The sequence below is a fragment of the Mirounga leonina genome, unplaced genomic scaffold, assembly GCF_011800145.1.
Source record: "Mirounga leonina isolate KUSES-001 unplaced genomic scaffold, KU_Mleo_1.0 Mir_99, whole genome shotgun sequence".
NCBI lineage: Eukaryota > Metazoa > Chordata > Mammalia > Carnivora > Phocidae > Mirounga > Mirounga leonina.
In genome coordinates, this window is record NW_023270971.1 from 3,137,664 (window position 1) to 3,158,983 (window position 21,320).

General features: G+C 36.8%; 1 protein-coding gene across 1 annotated transcript in view; it reads left to right on the forward strand.

Moving 5' to 3' along the window:
- LOC118006809 (NADH dehydrogenase [ubiquinone] iron-sulfur protein 4, mitochondrial) overlaps nt 1-21,320 on the forward strand; it is a 117,362-nt gene that overhangs the window by 73,874 nt on the left and 22,168 nt on the right. The window contains exon 3 of the mRNA XM_034999610.1: nt 9,316-9,488. Coding sequence (XP_034855501.1) covers nt 9,316-9,488 — 173 coding nt within the window. The remainder of the gene's footprint in view (nt 1-9,315; nt 9,489-21,320) is intronic.

The window sequence follows — 21,320 nt, forward strand, 5'->3', positions numbered from 1 at the left end:
TTCTAATTTGGATATCTTATCTTGCCTGATTGCTCCTCTTCAGAATTCTGCTTCACAAATGTTTGTTACCTCACCAGCCCTGAACTCTGATTACCTTCTCTGCTTTGAAACTACTGTGTTCTGTTTGGGCCTCACAATGGTCTGCAGTGCACTTCTAGGCATAACGCTGAGACAGTTAAGGACTACATCATGAATTCTTCTTTCAGGGATTATAGTATGATTCTGCCTACTATCCATTTGTCCAATATCTGAAAATAGTTGCTTAAAATAACTTTCCCAGTTTTATATGGCAAGAGCAAGTCTGGTAACAATTCTCCATCATGGATGGCGGTGAAACTCCATGTATTTACTACATTGTGACAATTCTTTTACAATAATGTCTTTGTTAATGAATCTTTTCCTTTTTTTTTTAACCTACCTTTAACAATTTGTTCAGTTACTGATTCTCTCAATTCTTTCTATAAAACATACTTACTGACACCTCAACACACTACATACCATGGCTTAATTTAGGTTTCATTTTAATATACTACGAGACTTCAGCTCTCAGTAATTGAGTCATATGTTTATCAAGACTCAGTTGTGTTTGTTTCCACAAGTTTCTATGCCAGTCTTACTTGAAATTGTAATTACATAATTTAATTGAATACTATGATCTGATTGCTATATAGGGAACAAAGAAGTTCTGTTGAATACTTTGAAAAGACAATAATGATGAATTTCTTTTTTTTTTTTTTTAAGATTTTATTTATTCGTAAGAGACAGAGACAGAGAGAGAGAGAGGCAGAGGGAGAAGCAGGCTCCCAAGGAGCAGGGAGCCTGATGTGGGACTCGATCCCAGGACCCTGGGATCATGACCTGAGCCGAAGGCAGACGCTTAACCACCTGAGCCACCCAGGCACCCCAATAATAATGAATTTCTAATAAACAATTTGTCAAATTAGGTGGAGGTGAAACAATTATAAAAGATTGTCATGTAAAAGGAAATCACAAAATTCCAAACAGATTTTGGACCCAGAGTGTTTCACAAATGTCTTTATATTCTAACTTCACATTTAAGAAACCAAAACTATAAATTGTAGGTGCCATATTTTCTTGGTAGCCTGTGGAAGAAACGACACTTGGAATTTAATCACTGGACCTATACTCAAAAGTACTGGCCCTATTACCAGTTTATTAAAACAACGTATATTATGCTTTTTGAGTTACACCACAATGTTTAAGGGTGAATGTATATGTAGGCACACGCATGCACATGTGCATGTATGTATTTACTTACTTAGGGGTCCCCTATTGTCACTAATATTGTCGGTTGACTGACTGTCATTTCCTAAGTCAAAAAGGAGACTTCTGTTGGCTACTTTCACTTTTATTCTTACACTAAATAAGTTTCTTAGGTAAAGAGGATTACTAAATTCTTATTATGTTGGGGAAGAAGAATTTATTCTGCCCTTCAAGGTCCTTCTAGATGGTCCTTCTTGATTCTTAGTTGACACGAGACAGACTAACAGGAGAAAATCAAATTTAATAGGGTGTATATGGCAATTCACATAGACCTGGAATTCCAAAGACAGTTGAGCAATATGATGCTTATATGATCTAAGGAGAGGGGTAGGAGTGAGGATACAAAGGGGAGAAAGACCATTAGCGGGAAAGTAAGAAGAGATGTTTTAAAAAAACCCCAAAAGTTGCCTCATTATATAGATAAGTTTCTTAGGTAAAGAGGAATCTGTTAATAGCTCTCTTTCTGGTACAGGCAGGCAGTTAAGGGGGAGGTAAAGAGCTTTTCCTAAATCTGCTAAGTTTTGATTGCTTTTAATTCAAAATAATGTTCATGCCAAATTGGCCCATCTTGAGGTGGCCTCCCGTTGGTCACTCCAGTTACAAAAAGATTGTATATTTGTATGATGTTCCAGAGTTATATTTAGGGCAGTTAATTAGATTTTAGGTGAGTGTTACCTTCTCATTCTAGTTTCTTCTGGTAGCTGCTCTTATAAGGTAACATAACATCATTTGGGTTAATTTTGAGGAAATTTTGCTAATTTTTTGCTATGTTTTTATGAGTCAGACACCAAACTCATCCTCTCCTTTATAGTTTTGTGTGAAAACACACGCTAAATAAATTCAAACCAATTAATATATACCTGTGTTTCTGTGCCTTGAGAGAATAAGTGGAAGTTGGCCTACCTTGTTGGTGGCAATATAAAATTTGACCACAGTTTTGGAAAGCAATTTGGTAACATTTCAAGGACCATGAAAATTCATATAACCTTTGACTTCATCAATTCCACCTTCAGTGACAATTAAATAAATTAGTTTACTGGGATTTTCATTGCAGTATACTTGAAAGGCAATAATAATGAAACAATTTGATTTTTCAGTAATGAGGAATTGTTGCTGATCGATTTATCATAGCCACTAACTCAGGAAATAAATGGTTGAGTCCCGATACACTGCCTCAGCCAACTGCTCTGTCCCAGGGATTCCTGAGGGGGCTGGACAAATCAGAAGAAGCATTGCTTCTGGCTGGGTTCGCCAGCACTATTACTGAACAAACTCGTTGCAAGAGAAGCCAGTAACTCAAGAGACAAGGGTTTGGAAAAGATAAAGGTAGAAATTTAATTCAGGTGCCAGCAGCCTTTGGAATTGGCAGGCCCAAGCCTTAACCGCCTACCTCTCTGCTGGCAAAATGGATACCTAGAGTTTTATAGGGAGAGTTTGGGGGTGGGGCTTCCCTACAAGAAAGCAAGCAGAGAGTGGATGATCGTGGGTAGCAGTCAGTATGTGTTTAGCCCATGATCCTATATGGGCTGGGAAGGGGAGGTGTGGGGTGTGGTCTTCTAGGTATTCCTTTTGCTATCTGGGCTTTTCTGGTCTGGTGGTTGGAATGTTCCAGTCATTACAAAATGTCTTTGTCAATGCCTCAAAAAAGTGCAATAAGAAATAAGCACAATGGGTTTTAGTTAGAAAATGAGTTAAGTGGTCTTGTCTATTTCTGGTTAGCTATTGATGCCTATAGTTTAGCAAGAGGGCTGACTGACAAAATTGGCTAAGACATTGTGACATATCAACTTAACAGATTTTTAATGAGGCCATTAAAACAAATATGAACACCGGGTAACGACATGTTTAAAAAGGTAGTGATGTGATACTTAAAAATAACCAGTGCTAAGTATTATAACTCTCTAAAATGGATATGTATATAGATAATTATTGATAGGTAAAACAAGAAAACAGTTGCTAGGGTTTTAAGTATACGGATATATTTTTATAAATTTCTCATTGTTACAGTGTTCACCAGTATCTTTAAAATCGTAAGTATCCTGAAGGAATCATCTTCTGTGTCCCTCTTTGGTCAGGTATTTTCTGATATTTTTCACCTTTAAAACCTGATTTAATCCTTCCAAACAGTGATACAACACAAGCTCTGTGATACAGTTTTTCAAGTAGGAAACTGACATACGGAGAGTTTAAACTCTGTCAGTACTGCACAGGTAGCAAATGGTGGCTGGGGTTCCTCCAGATTTATCTGAATTATACTTCCTTGCTCTTAACCAATATTGTATTTCACAGTATGATTATTTACTTATTTCTCACACATCACCTCCAGCATGGGTGCACAAATTGTAAACTTACTTATTCAGGAATAAAGTTTTGTCTTTATATGCTCTGCAGCCCCTGGCATAATTAACTTGACACAGTAGGGTCTTTGATTTGGAGTTGAAACAAATAAAGGTAAATTATATCTTATTCTTTCAATCCCATGAATGTCATAGGCTTACCAGTGTGTCTTAATACTTAACCAATTTAAGATATATTTTACTCAGTGTTTTTGATGTGTACAAGTGAGACATTCAGCTCTTTTTAAAAAGCTACATTTTTCTATCCAGACTTGAAGCAACTTACTGACTCTTAATTACAAAACCCTTTGTTGTATTTTGATTACTAACTCAGTTTTCAAGGAAGATAGATTTTCTGCATCTTAACACCAGCTTCCTATTATTTATTCACCCTGTCCTTTTTAAAAGTTCAGTATTAATTTTCATGAAAATAGAGATGATATTTGTACTGTTTTGAGCATTGTGTCTAGTACCTAATGCTGAAAACTATGTTGAGTAAATGAGATACATTCTTTTATTGTCTAAGATAAGCACTCTACATATATTAGTCATCATTTTACCTCGCTTAGTTGATTTTATAGATGGTGAATTAAGAAAAGTTTATTAATTTGCCCACAGTTGTGGGTTGGGATTCTTCTAACCCAGTTTGACTCAGCCCTTTGCTTTTAACCATTGCTCCTGCTCAGAAGGATCTAGGAGTAATGAAGATAGTTGAGATTGAGAAACTGTCTCTAATTCTTAGTTTTTTACTTGTTTTATGATTTGCAGTCATTTGCATGTTACTATTTCTATCTTAACATTTTATTTAAAACTTAACTTTTGGTTTCATGATAGCCTTGCCCAGTATGAAAAACGTAATGTTACATTCCAACACGTGTTTCATCACCTGGTTGGATTCCCACATCAGTGTATTTTTGCAATTTTTATTTGTATCTGAATTTTTATGGCCACTGACTTTTTAGAAGTGCTTAAAGTTCTTCCGTGATAAGTAAATACATTTGGTTATGCAGTCAACCTTAAAATTTTCAAACTGTAAAATTTATTTTGTAAAATGTCCTTCATTATTTATGAGACCATTTAATGAGTTTCTTGTGCTAAGTATCTGTAGGGTGCTTGAAAGGAAGTTTTTATTACAGATCTAAAATTGTTTTCATTTAAAAATCTTTCATGGTTGAAGTAGAATATAAATGCAATCTTTAAATTTAGATCAATTTTAGCCCTGGCTTAAATTTTAAATACATAATTGGTAACTAAAAGCTTTCAGTAGAACAAGTTTCTGTAACAGTATTTGTACTTAATGTTCCAGTATGTGCTCTATTAAAACTTTTCAACATTGATCCATACGTGCAGTTTAGTGAATTTATTACCAAAAAGCCTGGTTAAAATTTTGGCTCTTCTGGATGTACTGGGAGATCTATCAAAAATTCCCCAAAGTGGTGAAAACCTTTTTCATTTATTTCTCTTTATGACAAGTGTAAACTATTAAGGTTAAGTGGGTGGGGCAACTGGAAGTAATTACTAAGGCCAGTGGCATTTTTGTGGTTTAATAAAGGCAGAAGCTAATTATTCAGTTTTTATTTAAGTGAAATGGTGCCAAAAAGGAGGTTCCTGCAGAGCAGCTGCACTCCTTCAGTGTTACCCTAATTTACCAAAGACACAACTGTCACAAACAAAACTTTTAAACTTGATATATAGCCACAAAAGTAAGGAGGCTTTTGTTTGGAGTGCATGCAGAAGAACTCCTTTATACAAATCAACCGGCAGATGACGGACAATGATGAAAATTTGATTCTTTGAAGTCATAATAGTCATTGAAATGTGTGAAATTCTGGTATTGAAAAGAGAGCGACCAGCAAGACTCTAAATCCTGGGTGGTTGCAAGAAGCTTGCTGGGAGGTTTTTCTGCATTTTGACACCAACTTCCCATTGCTTGTTCCCTGCTTCCTTTGTTAAAAAAAAAAAAAAAAGTTGAATTCACACAACATAAATGGGGACAGTTGATAACCGAATCATACAGTTTTTATATGGAAAACTAATATTTTATAATGGAAATTGGTATTTGAAAGAATAAAGTTCATTTACATGTGCTGGCATATACTCCCTTAATGATTTTTTAAATTCCTCTTCCATTTAACTAGACTTGTGAAAGAGAAAGTCAGCTGTAAGCTCTTCCAGAATTTAAAATTGTGGAAGAGATGGTGCTGAAAGAGTGGAACGTCGGAATTACGATATGCATCTTTTCAGTAGCAAATAATTGAATGCCCTTCAGTCTACAAATCATTAGTTATTGTTTCTTAAAAATGCATTATTGTACCTAAGATTGTGTTTGTGAAACTTTAAGATAGTGACATTCTTTAATATTTGGAATATAGGTTTTATGCTTGACTCATCTGTGTAAAAATTAAAAGTTTTAAAATTCAGTAAATTAGCGTATATTATCCAAAGGGTAACTTGATTTATTATTATTTATAGGTAATTATGAGCTAGTGAGTCTTGAGTTTCGTTAGGTAAAAACTTAAGGCTTCTTACTCATCCAATGTGATTTAGCTTTTTTGTAGTCATAGAAAATTATGAATTGTTACTTATAAATATTTTACCAATAAAATGAGAAATCTGTAAAAGGCAATATTGACATCTTCAAAGCATTTGTATCTTTTATAAGTGGGTTTTTAAAAAAAAAAAACCACAGGTGATCCATATCACAATGCCAAAGTTGAAATCTAGAGATAATGTCTTTGGTTAAGTATGGTTTAGTTTGCTGATGTTTTATTTATTTATTTTGTGGGAGAGCAAAGAATTCAAAACACAAGTAAAGATTTCAACATAGTGCCTCATAGTTCTTTTCAAGTATTACATTTTTTTTTCAAGTATTACATTTTTTTTTCAAGTATTACATTGTTTTAATGGAATCTTGGAGTGGGAGCTTTTAGCCCATTGAAATGTGGCTTAAAGGACAGGTTCTTCTGTCACTAGCTGAAGCTGTGTGGATGAAATGATAACAATAGTGTCGTAATGCATTTTAAAAAGTGTGAGAAATCAGTTTGTCTAGACTAAGAGTGTGCCTACAGGGACTAGGAATTTTAGAGCTTCTGTGCCCTTTAGGTGTCAAGTATGTGAGAGATGCCAAGCCTTTTCATCCTCAGTCTTTGGCAGCGGCTCAACTCAGGCTGCAGTACCTTACATGTCTTCTGCAGGCAAAAACAGGGATTCTGTGTCAGGACAACTTAAGCTTCAAAATTCAGGAACTTATTTGTGCCAGTGCCAGCTTTAAATTGGGCAATGATATCAATAAAAAAAAAAATGCCATACTTTGAGAAGCCCTGGAAGCACTGATAGTTGTTCAAAATAAAAAGAGCTTAGCAACATTTTGTAGCCATTTAAGAGAGATTTTCCATCCTTAAAAAAAATCATTGTCCTTTTCTATGTTAATAGATAGTACAAATCAAGAAATGCTATTTCCTTTTTTTTTTTTTAAAGATTTTATTTATTTATTTGAGACAGAGAGAATGAGAGAGAGAGAGCACATGAGAGGGGGGAGGGTCAGAGGGAGAAGCAGACTCCCTGCCGAGCAGGGAGCCCGATGCGGGACCCGATCCCGGGACTCCAGGATCATGACCTGAGCCGAAGGCAGTCGCTCAACCAACTGAGCCACCCAGGCGCCCAATGCTATTTCCTTTTTAAAAAGTTTTTTTTTTATTATTTTGGCATATATACATCACAATATATGAGATTATAAAGGAAAAGTAAATGTTTCCTATAATCTCATCTTCCTGAGCTAATTAGTGTTGAGTTTAATACGTTTCCTTTCCTGTAAGTCTTAAATAGTGGCTAACTGATAGCTTTTTATGAACTCACTATGGAGAGTTTGCTATGGAATTTGGAAATGCTGCCTCACCATGTAATTTTGTAACACACTTATATTGTTTGTTTATATCCCCCTTCAACTCTAGCTGAGAAAATATGAATTTAGTGTAAAGATATATAATATTAAATAATGTAATATGACAGATTGTTTAGGACTTCCCAGGAGTCTCTTTAAGCTCTTGAGTAGAGAAATATGCTTCAGAAAGTCATAAAATATCATCATACTTGAAATTTCTTTGAAATTGAACTTGACAATTAAAACTTACCGATTAAAACTTATATTCATGGGTGCCTGGGTGGCTCGGTCATTAAGCGTCTGCCTTCAGCTCAGGTCATGATCCCAGAGTCCTGGGATCGAGCCCCGCATCGGGTTCTCTGCTCAGCGGAAAGCCTGCTTCTCTCTCTCTCCCTCTCCGCCTGCTTGTGTTCCCTCTCTCGCTGTGTCTCTGTCAAATAAATAAATAAAATCTTAAAAAAATAAAACTTACATTCATATGTTTAAAAATTATGAACCAGTTGCACTTATTTTGCTTTTATTTTATCTTGTATGCAAAGAAACTTTTAAAAAGGTACATACTAGAAGTACATATTTGTATAAATATTTATATGGATAATTTTGGTAGTTTCTCCAAACAGACAAGCTGTGACAAAGTAACCACACCTAATTAATTATTGGTGCAGGTAGAAAGGTATTGTGTTAAGCAGAAGATTGAATGCCAGCTAAAATAACTTCAATTTTTAAAAATCCATGAGTAGGAAGACTAGTGCAGTCAGAAATACACTTAGTATTTTCCCAGTACATATTGCAGCACCAAGCATTAACACTAATTATTTGGTCCATAGCATTGTATAGGGTAGGAGTATAAATAAACATTAGTCTTCTTTAGCGGATATGTTACAGTGAAATTGAAATTCACAAAATTTTCTGGTTTTCACAAATTTGGTATCATTTTCATGTTAACTCTGTTGTTTTTCACCAGTTATTTAAAATTTAGTAAGTGAACCATGATGCTATAATAATCTTACTTTGATCAAATAAAGTATTTCTACCATTACTGAATAGAGATTTAAACTCTGAATTACTTTACTATTTTGTGTCCTGATTGCTACTATATTTGATAAATAGGTCTAATCTGGGGCATCAAAATTACATGCATTTATCAGTTGAGCATTTGTTACTGGATAATTATTTTTTTAAAAAAAGTCACCATTGTTTTCATTTCACATTTCTGCAAAAATTGTGTAACTTTTTGGCTTACTTTTTCCGAACAGAGTTGATGTATCATTTTCTTTTCAGTAGATTTCACCAAAGGGAGATAAAATGTTAATTAAAGTTTTAGTTGATTTTGTTTACCAAAAGGCTTAGGCCTCCCACTAAAGGAGATGTCTTGTAAGCAGTTTGACACAGAAATCACTGGTAATAGATTCTTTTCTACTTAAAAGTTACTCATTTTTTATATCTCCTTACTTTTAATATCCATTCACATTTTTCTCTGCTTACTAGTTACACCAGCTCATGAAATAAGAGTCTACTGATGACAGGCTCTTCTGTCAGCAAACTCTTCAGAAATTACCAAAGCTTTGTTAGACAGAAGGGACCTAACTTTTTTTTTCATGAACCCTTTCCCACTATATCCTAACACTCCTCCCAGTATACCTTTTCCAGATATCAAAATAGTAATTTATAGGGTAAAACAGTAGAGTAGTGAAGTCAGAAAGCTAAAAGCCCCAGTTTATAAATCTGAATAGAGTTGCATGGATATAAAAAGCAGCAAAAATACATCAGAGTGCATATGGGCTGTTAGAAATGTGTTTGCTTGTTTTTTTGTAGGATATCACTACTTTAACTGGTGTTCCAGAAGAGCATATCAAAACTAGAAAAGTCAGGATCTTTGTTCCTGCTCGCAATAACATGCAGTCTGGAGTAAATAACACAAAGAAATGGAAGATGGAGTTTGATACCAGGGAGCGATGGGAAAATCCTTTGATGGGTTGGGCATCAACGTGAGTACTTTGGTTTAATTTGAATATTGTTTTCTGCTCTTTGTAGATTTTCCTTATAAATATATTGAAGTGTAAACTTTTTCATGTATAGTATGCTTTGATAGTACTTTGTGAGGCCATTTGTGGAGGTATCATGTTCAATGACAGACATATATATTACATTTACATGTATATATATTTCGTATTCATGTAAGTGTGACCCAGCACAATAAATCCTAGAAACAGTCTTTTCAGAGTACTATTTATTGGATGAAATGGCTGACAGTTTGAGTACTGTTAGCATGGTCCCAAATGATGTATATTAGTTTAAGATATGATGTGTGAATAGTGTTAATAATTTAATAACACTTTTGTTTATTTTTAATTTTTTTTGGTCGTTGTTTGTAAGGAGAAGAATTTAGAAATTAGCTATTTTGAGGGAAACTTGTAAGTTCCTGCGATCTTGTGATTAACAAATTTACAGTGCATTGGAATAAAGTGGTTATAAATTCTGTGGCACCAATGAAGTAAGTCAGTGACCTAAATCTCTGTGGTGGAATAAAACTCAAATAGCAGGACTACCTCTAGCTGAATAAAAGCTGCTGCGGGGTGCCTGGGTGGCTCAGTCGTTAAGCATCTGCCTTCGGCTCAGGTCATGATCCCAGGGTCCTGGGATCAAGCCCCACATCGGGCTCCCTGCATCAGGCTCCCTGCTCGGTGGGAAGCCTGCTTCTCCCTCTCCCACTCCCCCTGCTTGTGTTCCCTCTCGCTGTCTCTCTCTTTCCCTCAATTAAATAAATAAATAAAATCTTAAAAAAAAAAAAAAGCTGCTGCTACTAGAGAAAATAACCAGATAAGCTAGAAAATTATCAGTCTTTTTGAGACTCCTGGAACACTTTGTGTCCAGTCTGCAGTTGAAAGTGGTTATCCATTTTAATTATGTCTAATTTTAGAAAAGTATGATATTTAACATCTTTTCTTATCAAAGTACCTGGGAGAGTTTTTGTTTAAAACGTCTGCCATGCTGCAATTTAAATAGAATTATAGGGGCGCCTGGGTGGCTTAGTTGGTTCAGCCCCTACCTTTGGCTCTGGTCATGGTCCCAGAGTCCTGGGATTGAGCCCCATGTTAGGCTCCCTGCTCAGCAGGGAGTCTGCTTCTCCCTCTGTCTCCACTCATGCTTACTTGCACGTGCTGTCTCTCTCAAATAAATACAAATCTTTAAAAAAGTAAATAGAATCATATTTTATTTGGCAAAATATAGGCACAGTTTTTTAGGTGTCCATACTCAGTGTTTGAAATGTCATGATTACTCTTTTATTTTATTTTATTTATTTAAGAGAGTGAGAGCAAGCACGAGCAGGGGGAGCAGCTGAGGGAGAGGGAGAAGCAGACTCCCCTCTGAGCAGGGAGTCCGACATAGGGAAGGGCTTGATTCCAGGACCTGGGATCATGACCTGAGCTGAAGGCAGATGCTTAACTGACTGAGCCACCCAGGCACCTGTGAAATGTCATAATTACTCTTTCAGTCACATGAGATTTTAATGTTTTCTTCTATATGCAAGACTCACCCATTGTACTATTTATTGATGGCATTTGGGTAGTTTTGTTAATAAGTTAACAATCAAATTGGCTTTATTCAGCAATTTATGAATCAGGCAGGATCCCATTTAGCTAATAGAAAGGAGCTCTAAAGAACTATACAAAATGGAAGACTTGGGCTTGTTTGTTTAATTTTATTTTTAGGTAGTCTCTACACCCGGCATGGCACTTGAACTCAGCAACCCTACAATCAAAAGTCAGTCACATTTCTACTGACTGGAGCCAGCCAGGCACCCCCAGAATGGAAGACTTTTATTGGCAGAAGGGGTAGAGACAAGAAGGAAAACACAGATCACATCATCTTTCTTGGGGACAGAAGGGGTCTGTTGGGTGGATTACCTCACTATTGTTGACTAGGAAATTCTAGGATTGACTAGTTTAAGATTACAGTTCTGGGAGAGGTTGAAACTACACTTAGGTTAAGTATGAAGTCTTGCTTTGTTGATGAGAGGCTTAGCATAAGTGACTCCATTTTAGGCCGATTTTAATTTTTTTTTTTAACAATCCTCACTCCCCCCCCAATTTGGATTAGACTCTTAGCTTAACTGAGAGATATGATTAAAATTTAAGGCATTAGCATTACTCCCAGCTACCACTTTGAAGTTCTCACAGCTTTTGTTGATCCTTTGTGGGGTATTCATAGGTCTTGATCTCTTTGACAGACCCTGGCTTCAGTTTTATAATTTTTAAGTTGGTCATTCTTTTTGATGTTTCAGTCTTAGGGAGATCATTTGCTTCAGTGGGTAGAGGCTACGAACATGCATTTAAAGCCTTAGAGAATAAGGCATGCTAGGGAAGACTAGTGTGATTATAATAAGCTAGATAATTCCCAGTGTTTGGATTGGATTTTAAAACCATGGTGTCCAAGACTCAAACCAATCAAAATCAATTAAGTCAAAGAAAGACTCCATGGAAGGAGTCACCTTTTTACACCAAGTGGCTTTCTTAGTGATCTTACATAACTGAGTTTCAACTTCCTCAGAAGTGGTAATCCATAGCAGGTGGTGTTGACCAGGGAAGTAGAGTCCTGCCAAAGGAAGTGAATCCTGAATGCCTCCTAAAAATTCCCATTTTAATCTGTGGCTCTGGACTGGAAAGGTGACAGACATGGAAGCCAGTAATATTTTAATGGTCTGTAGACCACACAGGCAGTTTTATTCTGGTTACCCTTGCCTGTGTCCCTTTCTTTATATAGAGCCTGGATGCAAAGTTCCCCAAGTTTTGAGGTTTTTAACAAAAGACAGGGAAATGGACCAAGGAGTCTCTAGTATATAGATTAGAGTTTTTGATGACAAAAAGAGAGGGCTTTGGCTGAAATCTTGATGTCTTGAGAGGAAATAGCATACATTAATGTCACCTACTTCTCTTCTTCAATTTGATTTGAAGGTTTCCAGTGTTTTCACAGGATTAGATGTTAAGCAGAGCCTTTTTAAGCTGTGAAATATATGCCTGAGGTTCTAATCCTTGCAGTTTGCCATCTAGGTGGTGAGGAGGAATTGGTATAGCCCCTTCCAAGGAGATTCAAGGGCATTCTTTGTTCTTAGTGATTCTAAGGGTGGGAGGAAATTGAAAATATTACTTTGGAGAGTTGTAGCCAGATATTTGAGGAAACTAGAAAAATTCAGGATCTAGTCCAGTTTACAGGCATATAACAAAACCTCAAAAATAGTTAATAGGACCAGAATCTAACATTTAAAAGGTGCAAACATTATCTTACTCTCTACAATGAACTCCACTTTTTTTTAAACCAAAGATAATCACAGTAAAACTAACTTGTTTGCAGTAAACTTGGCCTGATTGTTTATATAAAGTGCAGTGATAATAGTGACTGATCATATAAGTTCTTTTTGAAGACTGCTTTGCTGGAATTTTTCATAAGGAATCTTTGACCTCTCAAAAGCTTCTAAGGGACTGGCCATCAGATCTTGCAAAACCATTCCAGTCAAAGCCTCAGTGATATGGCCAGTATTTCCAGTTGTGTCTTGTTATAAGGAGAACAGATTTTTATTTAAGTTATGTAAATAATTAACTATATTACTATGAAAAGAATACTATTGGGTGCCTGGGTGGCTCAGTTGGTTAAGCAGCCAACTCATGATCTCAGCTCAGGTCTTGATGTCAGGGTTGTTCAAGTCCTGCTTTGGCAGCACATTGGGCATGGAGCCTACTGAAAAAAAAAATACTCAAGAATTTCGTATTTACAAAGGCATACTTCACCAAATTATAAGTCATAAATAGTTTAAGATAAAAAGTTTTGCCAAATCTGGAAAAACAAAACATTAAAAAACCAGCAATATTTCAAACAAGAAATGATAAAAATTAAATTTTCCTCATTCAGTCCCATGTTATTAAATCTTTTTTTTTAAGTAGGCTCTATGCCCAACATGGGGCTCAAACTCAACGGCCCTAAGAGTCGCATGTGCCCCAACCACCATGTCATGAATTCTTGAACTCAGTTTTTTCTAATAGTCCTGAAAATTCCTACCCAGTTCAGTTTTATGATTTTAGTTATCAGAAACCTTTATTAGTCAGGGCACCTGGCTGGCTCAGTCAGTAGAGCATACAGCTCTTGATCTTGGGGTTCTAAGTTTGAGCCCCATGTTGGGTATAGAGATTACTTAAAAAAAGAAAAATCTTAAAAAAAAGAAACCTGTACTTGTCAAAATCCTTCCCATGAATCTCCTTGGAAATGTAGCACTTTTGCAGTAACACTTAAGTATCAGAGTAAAACAACATCTCTCTGAATGACAAAAGAGTTAAAAATGTCTGTGGTTAAAGATCTGACAACAGTCCCTTATAATGGAATTGACAAGGAATTTGGTTGTTTTTGTGTTACACAACATTTTAAGATAATAGGTGGAATTATGAATGATAACATACGAGGACATCAGATTTCTAATAATTTCATATAATCTTTAGAACACTTATAATACATACCTATATAAATACAACGTAAAGAAGGCTTAATATTATTTTATTTGACAATGCTTCTCCTGTCATTTAACATACCAAATAAGCCTAATTACTTTAACTTTTCCAATTTTCCAGGGATCCTCTAGAAAATCCTAAATTTAGTTGAAGGTCAAAAATACTCATTTGGAGTTTGATTTGTGGGAAGTTGATCAAAAATATCATAAGTTAAAAAACACTGGGTCAAGTAGGATCATAGGTTACTGTGAAACAATAGTTATCCAGTTAACCATAGTGACAATTAAAGACTTGGAAGGCAAATATAAAAAGTTAAATCATTGTAAAACAATAACCTTAGCTGTTTTAATAGGGAAGATTCAGTGTTCTTAAGTAATCAGAGACCTGATAAAAACAACATGAGACACAGGAAATTATTTTGAGAAGATAAAATCTTTGTTTTCTAGGCAGATTGCTGTAAAAGGTAAAGGAAAAATAATTTTTTAGTCTCTTATCAAAACCAGACCAATAGTATAGAAAACTTTGGCCTTTTAACAGAAAACCACATTCTAATTTAGCACTTCTTTCTTTCTTTCTTTCTTTCTCTTTCCTTCCTTCCTTCTTGTTCTTTCTTCCTTCCTTCTCGTTCTTTTCTTTCTTTTTTCTCTTTCTTTCTTCCTTCCTTCCTTTCTTTCTTTCTTTTTCTTTCTTTCCTTCCTTCCTTCCTTCCTTCCTTCCTTCCTTCCTTCCTTCCTTCCTTCCTTCCTTCCTTCCTCCCTCCCTCCCTCCCTCCCTCCCTTCCTTCCTTCCGTGCATGTGAGTAGGGGAGGGACAGAGGCAGAGAATCTTAAGCAGGCTTCACCCTCAGCGTGGAGCCTGACACAGGGCTAGATCTCACGATTCTGAGATCATGACCTGAGCCAGAATCAAGAGTCAGATGCTTAATAATGAACTGAGCCACCCACGTGCCCCTATGCTAGCTTACTATAAAACACATTCACCTAAATTCATTCTGATCTTAGCCAGTCTTGACCATGCCTAATATTCCTGTCCTAAGATTCCTTTTCCACAAACTTTAGTGGCTTTAATTACATATGTTAGAATTTTTAACTCTAGAAACCTTAAAATAAAGTCGGCTCCGTGCCCAACGTGGGGCTTGAACTCATGATCAAGAGTTGCATGCCCTACCGATTGAGCCAGATAAGTACCTGTAAAAATCTTAATTTTTAATGAAAATAAAGAAGTAAACAGTTATAAATTGTGTTTTACCCTAGCACTCTGTGGATTGGCAGACTCATAAATACTTTTTACTATTTCTGGAAATGCATGTTTTCTCATAGTAAATTAAAATTTTTCAGGCACAAAACATGTTTACTAATAGATCCAAATACTTTTAGTTCCTCTGTAAAAGGAAGCCAAAAGCAGATAAACCTATATTCATTATATATATAGATCATTAAATATATAGATCATATATAGATCTATATATAGATCATTTACAAATACATATATAGATCTATATATAGATCATTTACAAATAAGGTAAAAACCTATATAATTAATGTTTCGGTTTTTACCTTATTTGTAAATGATCTATATATTTAATGATCCTCCATCACTTAATTTAGCACAACTTTAAGGTTTCAAGTTAACAAAAAGATTTGGGGAAACTATTTTAAAAATTCATCCAAAAACTTTTATCCTGCTTACATCTGTTTAATTCACTTGTTCTCAGGGTACCTGGGTGGCTTAGTAAGTTAAGGGTCCAACTGTTGGTTTTGGCTCCATTCATGATCCAAGGGTCATGAGATTGAGCCCCACGTAGGGCTCCACAATCAGTGAGGGGTCTGCTTGGGATTTTATCTCTCCCTCTGCCCCACCTCCCTCTTGTGCATGTGTGTGCTCTGAAATAAATAAATCTTTAATTAACTCATTCTCAATAATTATATTTAGATAACTTATGAAAATTCATCATATTAGGTTATTTTTCTTGCTGACAAGTTCTGTAACAGAGATAATGTGACAAAGAATATTTGACTACTAAACCCAAGTAGAATAAAAGTTGTTTGCATTATATTCACTATTTATAACTCTAAAGACCTATTTTAATTAAACCAACAAACTTAGATTAGCTTTGACGTTGAATATTTTCCCAGATCACATGAATATGAAAAGCATTTGGGTTAGTTTCTATTTATATCTGAGAATTTTAGGAATACCTTGATTCAAAAAAGCGCTTAATTTTCTTTAAACCAGTTAAATAGAGCTCTTTTACAAATTAATTTTACCAATACCATCTAGAGATAAAAAATAATAATCTATCTGCAACACATATTTAGACACACACGTAGACATACAGACAGATGTAATGGAGAACTTCTAACTTCTATTTTAAAGTTACTGCCATGAAGCAGGTACACAAACCACTAGTTATAAAAGAAGTTGGATCTAAGTTGTTTTTCTAGTAGATGGAATAAGTTAAGGTTACCTGTTCGGTTGGCTAAAGCTTTTTACTGATACTTCTGGAGGAAACATCTACTTCACTTGAGCTGATGTTGACAGATTTGCATAGGACCTTTGAGGATACTTTTTTTCCAGTGAAGCTGATGATTACAAATGAAGCATCAACCCTTGGGCCAACGTTTTGATTGTGGACCCCTAGGAGGGTGTGATGTGGGGGACCCAGGTGTTATTTTAGGTGGCTGGCCTTGGAGCTATTGTAGCTGTAAGGCCGGTAGCTTGGCAGACTTTTGTTTGTGGTGGTGTTCCCAAGTCCTTTCAAAGTGCTCAGCTATGACCACAAATTTGGTCAGTGGTCTCCCATCCTGTTTTTTGCTTGTTTATCAATCCACTAATCTCAGGAAATAATCCATTTACAGATAGGACAGCTAGACCAAATTGGGTGACCTTGTTTATTATATGGAGCCCCGGAATGCTATAGGAAGAGAACTTCCAAGTGGGCTTAAAGTCTGTGGCAGATTCATCTTTGAATAATTTACCAATCAGTGTGAACAGGGAAGATTCTAGGAATGGGCTTTTAAAGATCAGTCGGCTGTTCTGTAGACCTTTTCTAGTCCACAAAGGTTGAAGGTTAAGGATCTTGGATGTGGTCCTTGGAGTTACACTGTCCTGCTTCCTGCATCCATTTTTGGGCTTCACCAAGTCTCACCAGCTTGTGCACAGACTGACAAGATCTGGCAGCCTGTGGGCATAGGCCCTCATAATGACTCTAATAAATTCTTCAGAAAACTTTGGGGATCCTCCTTGGGTTTAGGAAATTCTTTAACTATGGTTTTTAGCTTGGTGTTTGACCAAGGAGTGAGTTATCCTATAGCTTCGGGTGATTTTATCATAAAACGTAACCTTTTAATAGTCTCTTCAGAGTGGAAAGGCAGTTCAGATACAGGATTAATAGAATGTCGAATACTCAGGCAAAGGAAGATTAGAGTGGAGCAATAGGAATCATGTCAGTTTTATTGTCTTCTTTAAGTACCTCTTGTGTCTTTAATTTTTCATTAGCCTTTTGCTTCATTTTTTAATGAAGCAATTTGATGCGTTTTGCAAGCTTCTGAATACCAATTAAAACACATATCCCATTCTGTTTGTTCAGTTCAGGAACCCTTGTTTTCAAGTGCATTTCTTAAATGAATGATCTCATCTAATTGGAACGTTTCCCATAATGGACATTGTAATTCTAGATTGTCTCTAATAAAATTTTGACATTTTTGTAGATATTTATAACTTCTGAGACTATAGTTCTTAGACAAAATATGCAGGTGTGCCAGAAGGTGGCATGCTTAACTTTTTAGAATTTAAGGATCTCTTCTTTTTTTCCCCAAGCTAAGCCTTTGGGTCTCTCAGAGCCAAACTAATACCTAAAAGGGATGTGCTGCCGTATTGGGGATTTTGCAGTGTACCTCATTGCATAGAAATTTTCTTGAGGTTTGCAGTGATATAGTGTCAATCTAATCCATTCTGCAACCAACTTATACTAACATGGGAATCTTTGAATTAGGTGGTGAATGCTCTGGCAGCTTTTGAGTGCTCAACATATTCCCACCAATTTTTGCAGCTTTTTAGCTTCCAGGATGCATTAACCTTTACACAACAAAAGACGAACAAGGATGTATACCTTAATAATATATTGGCAATAACCTAGAGATGTTACTGTGTCCTGGCCATGGGATAGTCCAGTGTGTACCACCGATAGTTTCCATCATGGTACCTTGGACTGGGGAAAGGATTGAACTAGCAAACACCAACAGACGGGAACTGGACGCTCCACATCAGTGGGAAACTGCAACGGCCACTAACAGTTCCCACATGGGTCTTGGGACAGAATCAAGGACTGGGGGTTTCCACCAATTAAACCAGGATCCCAGAATTGTGGCATGAACTGCCAGCAGCTCCCAACATGGGACTGACTGGTAAGCCAATTAGATTGGGATTGATGCAAAGAGTGGGTTCAGAATCAAGAGGAACTTACCCATGGCTCTTGGAAATGGTGAAAAAGACCAAGAACTCAGAAGGGTTTGTGGGTACCACACCTGTTGCTCATTGTCTCTGAATGCCATCAGAAAGTTGCTTCAGATCCCACTGCTGCCACTAAATTGGTTAAAAACAAAATTCAGCTCAGAAATTTAAAGATCAAATTGGCTTCGTTCAGTGATTCATGAATCCGGCAGCATTCCATCTAGCAAACAGAAAGAAGCTTCTACGTGCTGTGCAAAATGAAAGGCAAAAGGGGGCAAAGACAAGGAAAGAGCAGATTATCTCACCTCTGTGATTGGTATTCCAGATTGACTAGTTTAAGATTACATTCCTGAGAGAAATTGAAATTGCAGTTAGGTAAGTGAAGTCTTGTGAACTCTTGATTTGCTGATGTGTGGCTAAGTACAAGTGACTCTATTTTGGGCCTGTTGTCCTTTATAACAGTTTTCAGTTGGGGTTATTATGCATAATACTAAAGTGAAGATTTTTTTTTTTTAAGATTTTATTTGACAGAGAGACACAGCGAGAGAGGGAACATAAGCAGGGGGAGTGGGAGAGGGAGAAGCAGGAAGCCTGATGTGGGGCTCGATCCCAGGACCCAGGGACCATGACCTGAGCTGAAGATGCTCAACAACTGAGCCACCCAGGCGCCCTAAAATGAAGATTCTTGTACATATCTTCTGGTGAACCTATGACTTCATATTAATATGCTAATTAGCCCCTGATCAAGCCAATTCTATTAAGAAGTTTCATTCTGAAAAAAAGGAGAAGGAAAAAAGTATCATTCCATTAATTCTCTATCCTTACGCCTATCCACTTAATGACACTGGTAATGTGAGGAGTTTTGTTCTAGAAGACAGTTAAATTATGAATAGATTACCTTGAATTTGTGGAGGATTTATTTTATGCTTTGTTGGGGTGGGTCTGTTTCAGTTTTACCCTGGTTTTAGTCCTAGAACATAGTATTAAAAAATAACAAGGCATGGGGGCACCTGGGTGACTCAGTTGAGTGTCTCACTCTTGATATCAGCTCAGGTCTTGATCTCAGGGTCATGAGTTCAAGTCCCAGGTTGGGCTCCATGCTGGGCGTGGAGCCTACTTAAAATATAAAAAAATAATAAAAAGGCATGGCCCTTTTGAGGTTTCAGTGAAAAGCACAAGGTTCTTACCAAGTCCTTCTAATTCTGTGGGACTCCAAACTCAGTCTCCCCTGTAGCAAGGAAACAGCTGCTGAAATCTCTGCTTAGTTCTTTCAGCCTTCTCAGCTATTGTTTTAGAGCCTTTGCCATTTGTGTGCAGTTCAGAAATTCCCTCCTCTGCAGATTCCTCCTTTTCACTGTTTCCTCCCCTAACTTCCCAGCTGCTCTGGCAATCCTAGACTCCCATCTCCAGATTCCTTGTGCTGATAAGACTGTGGCTTTCTGCTTGAGTTCTTGATGGTCCTAATGTCTGGACCAGAGAGTACCTTTAGGGGAAAAACTATCAACTGGATCTAATCCATTGTGGTTCCCTTCTTTGAAAAGTTGATTCCTCTCCATTTTCATTCCTGCTTTTGGTCACTCTGTTCCCTTCAAACAGTTGGGCTTTTTTATTATCTACAGTTGTTAGGCAGATAAATCTGATTTTAATGGTAGGTAAATCTGCCATTACCCAAATTGGAACCTCAGTAATTGGGAATTGAGCAAATAAAGTTTAAAAGTATAAGTACAAATTATATTTAGTAAAGATTGAAAAGAGAGATTATTTATAGGTGGAGGAGGGTAAGATGTAAAAGACTTCATGGAAAAGATTGGTATTCATTGTAAACCATGAGAGATGGTTGGGGTGGACTTCTATATGCTGATATAGTGGCCTCTCTCTATATTCCTAGTGGAAGGAACAGATTGAGCTGGTGGGAACATATAGGCTACATTTAGAGGAACGTTTAGCAATCTGTTTGACTAGTTGGTTACCTCCAAGGGGGAAAATTAAAAAGAAGACTGGAAAGTGGGTTCTGATCATATTGTAGAAGTGCTTGAATGCTAAAGTGTAGATTTTGAAATTCATTTGGTAGACAATGGAAACTATTTTAAGTTTTAAAGTTGGACAGTGAGTTTGAGAGTTGAACTTTAGGAAAATTAATCTGGCAACATGGTGAAGGGTAGATTGGAGTCGAGGAGGAGGAAAGATTAGTTAGGAAAGTATAGTAGAGTTTGGGGGAAGGATAAGAAAGGGTGAAAGCTGGTTGTGGCAACATACTTAGAAAAGAACTTCAACATATAGGAGATGAAGAATGAGAAGGATAGAAATGAAGTGGCTGGGAAAATGGTGGCTTATTGATGCAGGTTGTTACTGTTCAACCTATGTAATTCTTCCTAAATAAAGTGAGAATAATAAAGGCTGTACCACCTTTGCAGATTATAGAGCTCTTGGCTCCTGAGTTTTTCCTACAGTTTTTCTGTTTTGTTTCCTGTTCTCAACTAAGTTAACATGAATATCAACACTCACCAAATTATGCGATCAGGGTCTCCTGGGTGGCACAATCATCTGACTCTGAGTTTCAGCTCCCTCCTGATCTCAGGGTTGTGGGATCCAGCCTTGCGTCCGGCTCTGTGCTCAGTGGGGAGTCTGCTGGAGATTCTCTCTTCCTCACCCTCTGATCCTTCTGTTCATTCCCTCTCTCTCAAATAAATCTTTAAGAATACTGGGGGCACCTGGGAGGGGCTCAGTTAAGCCTCTGCCTTTGGCTTGGGTCATGATCCCAGGGTCCTGGGATTGAGCCCCACTTTAGGCTCCTTGCTCAGCGGGGAGCCTGCTTTCTCCCTCTCCCTCTGCCTGCCGCTCTCCCTGCTTGTGCTGTCAAATAAATAAAAT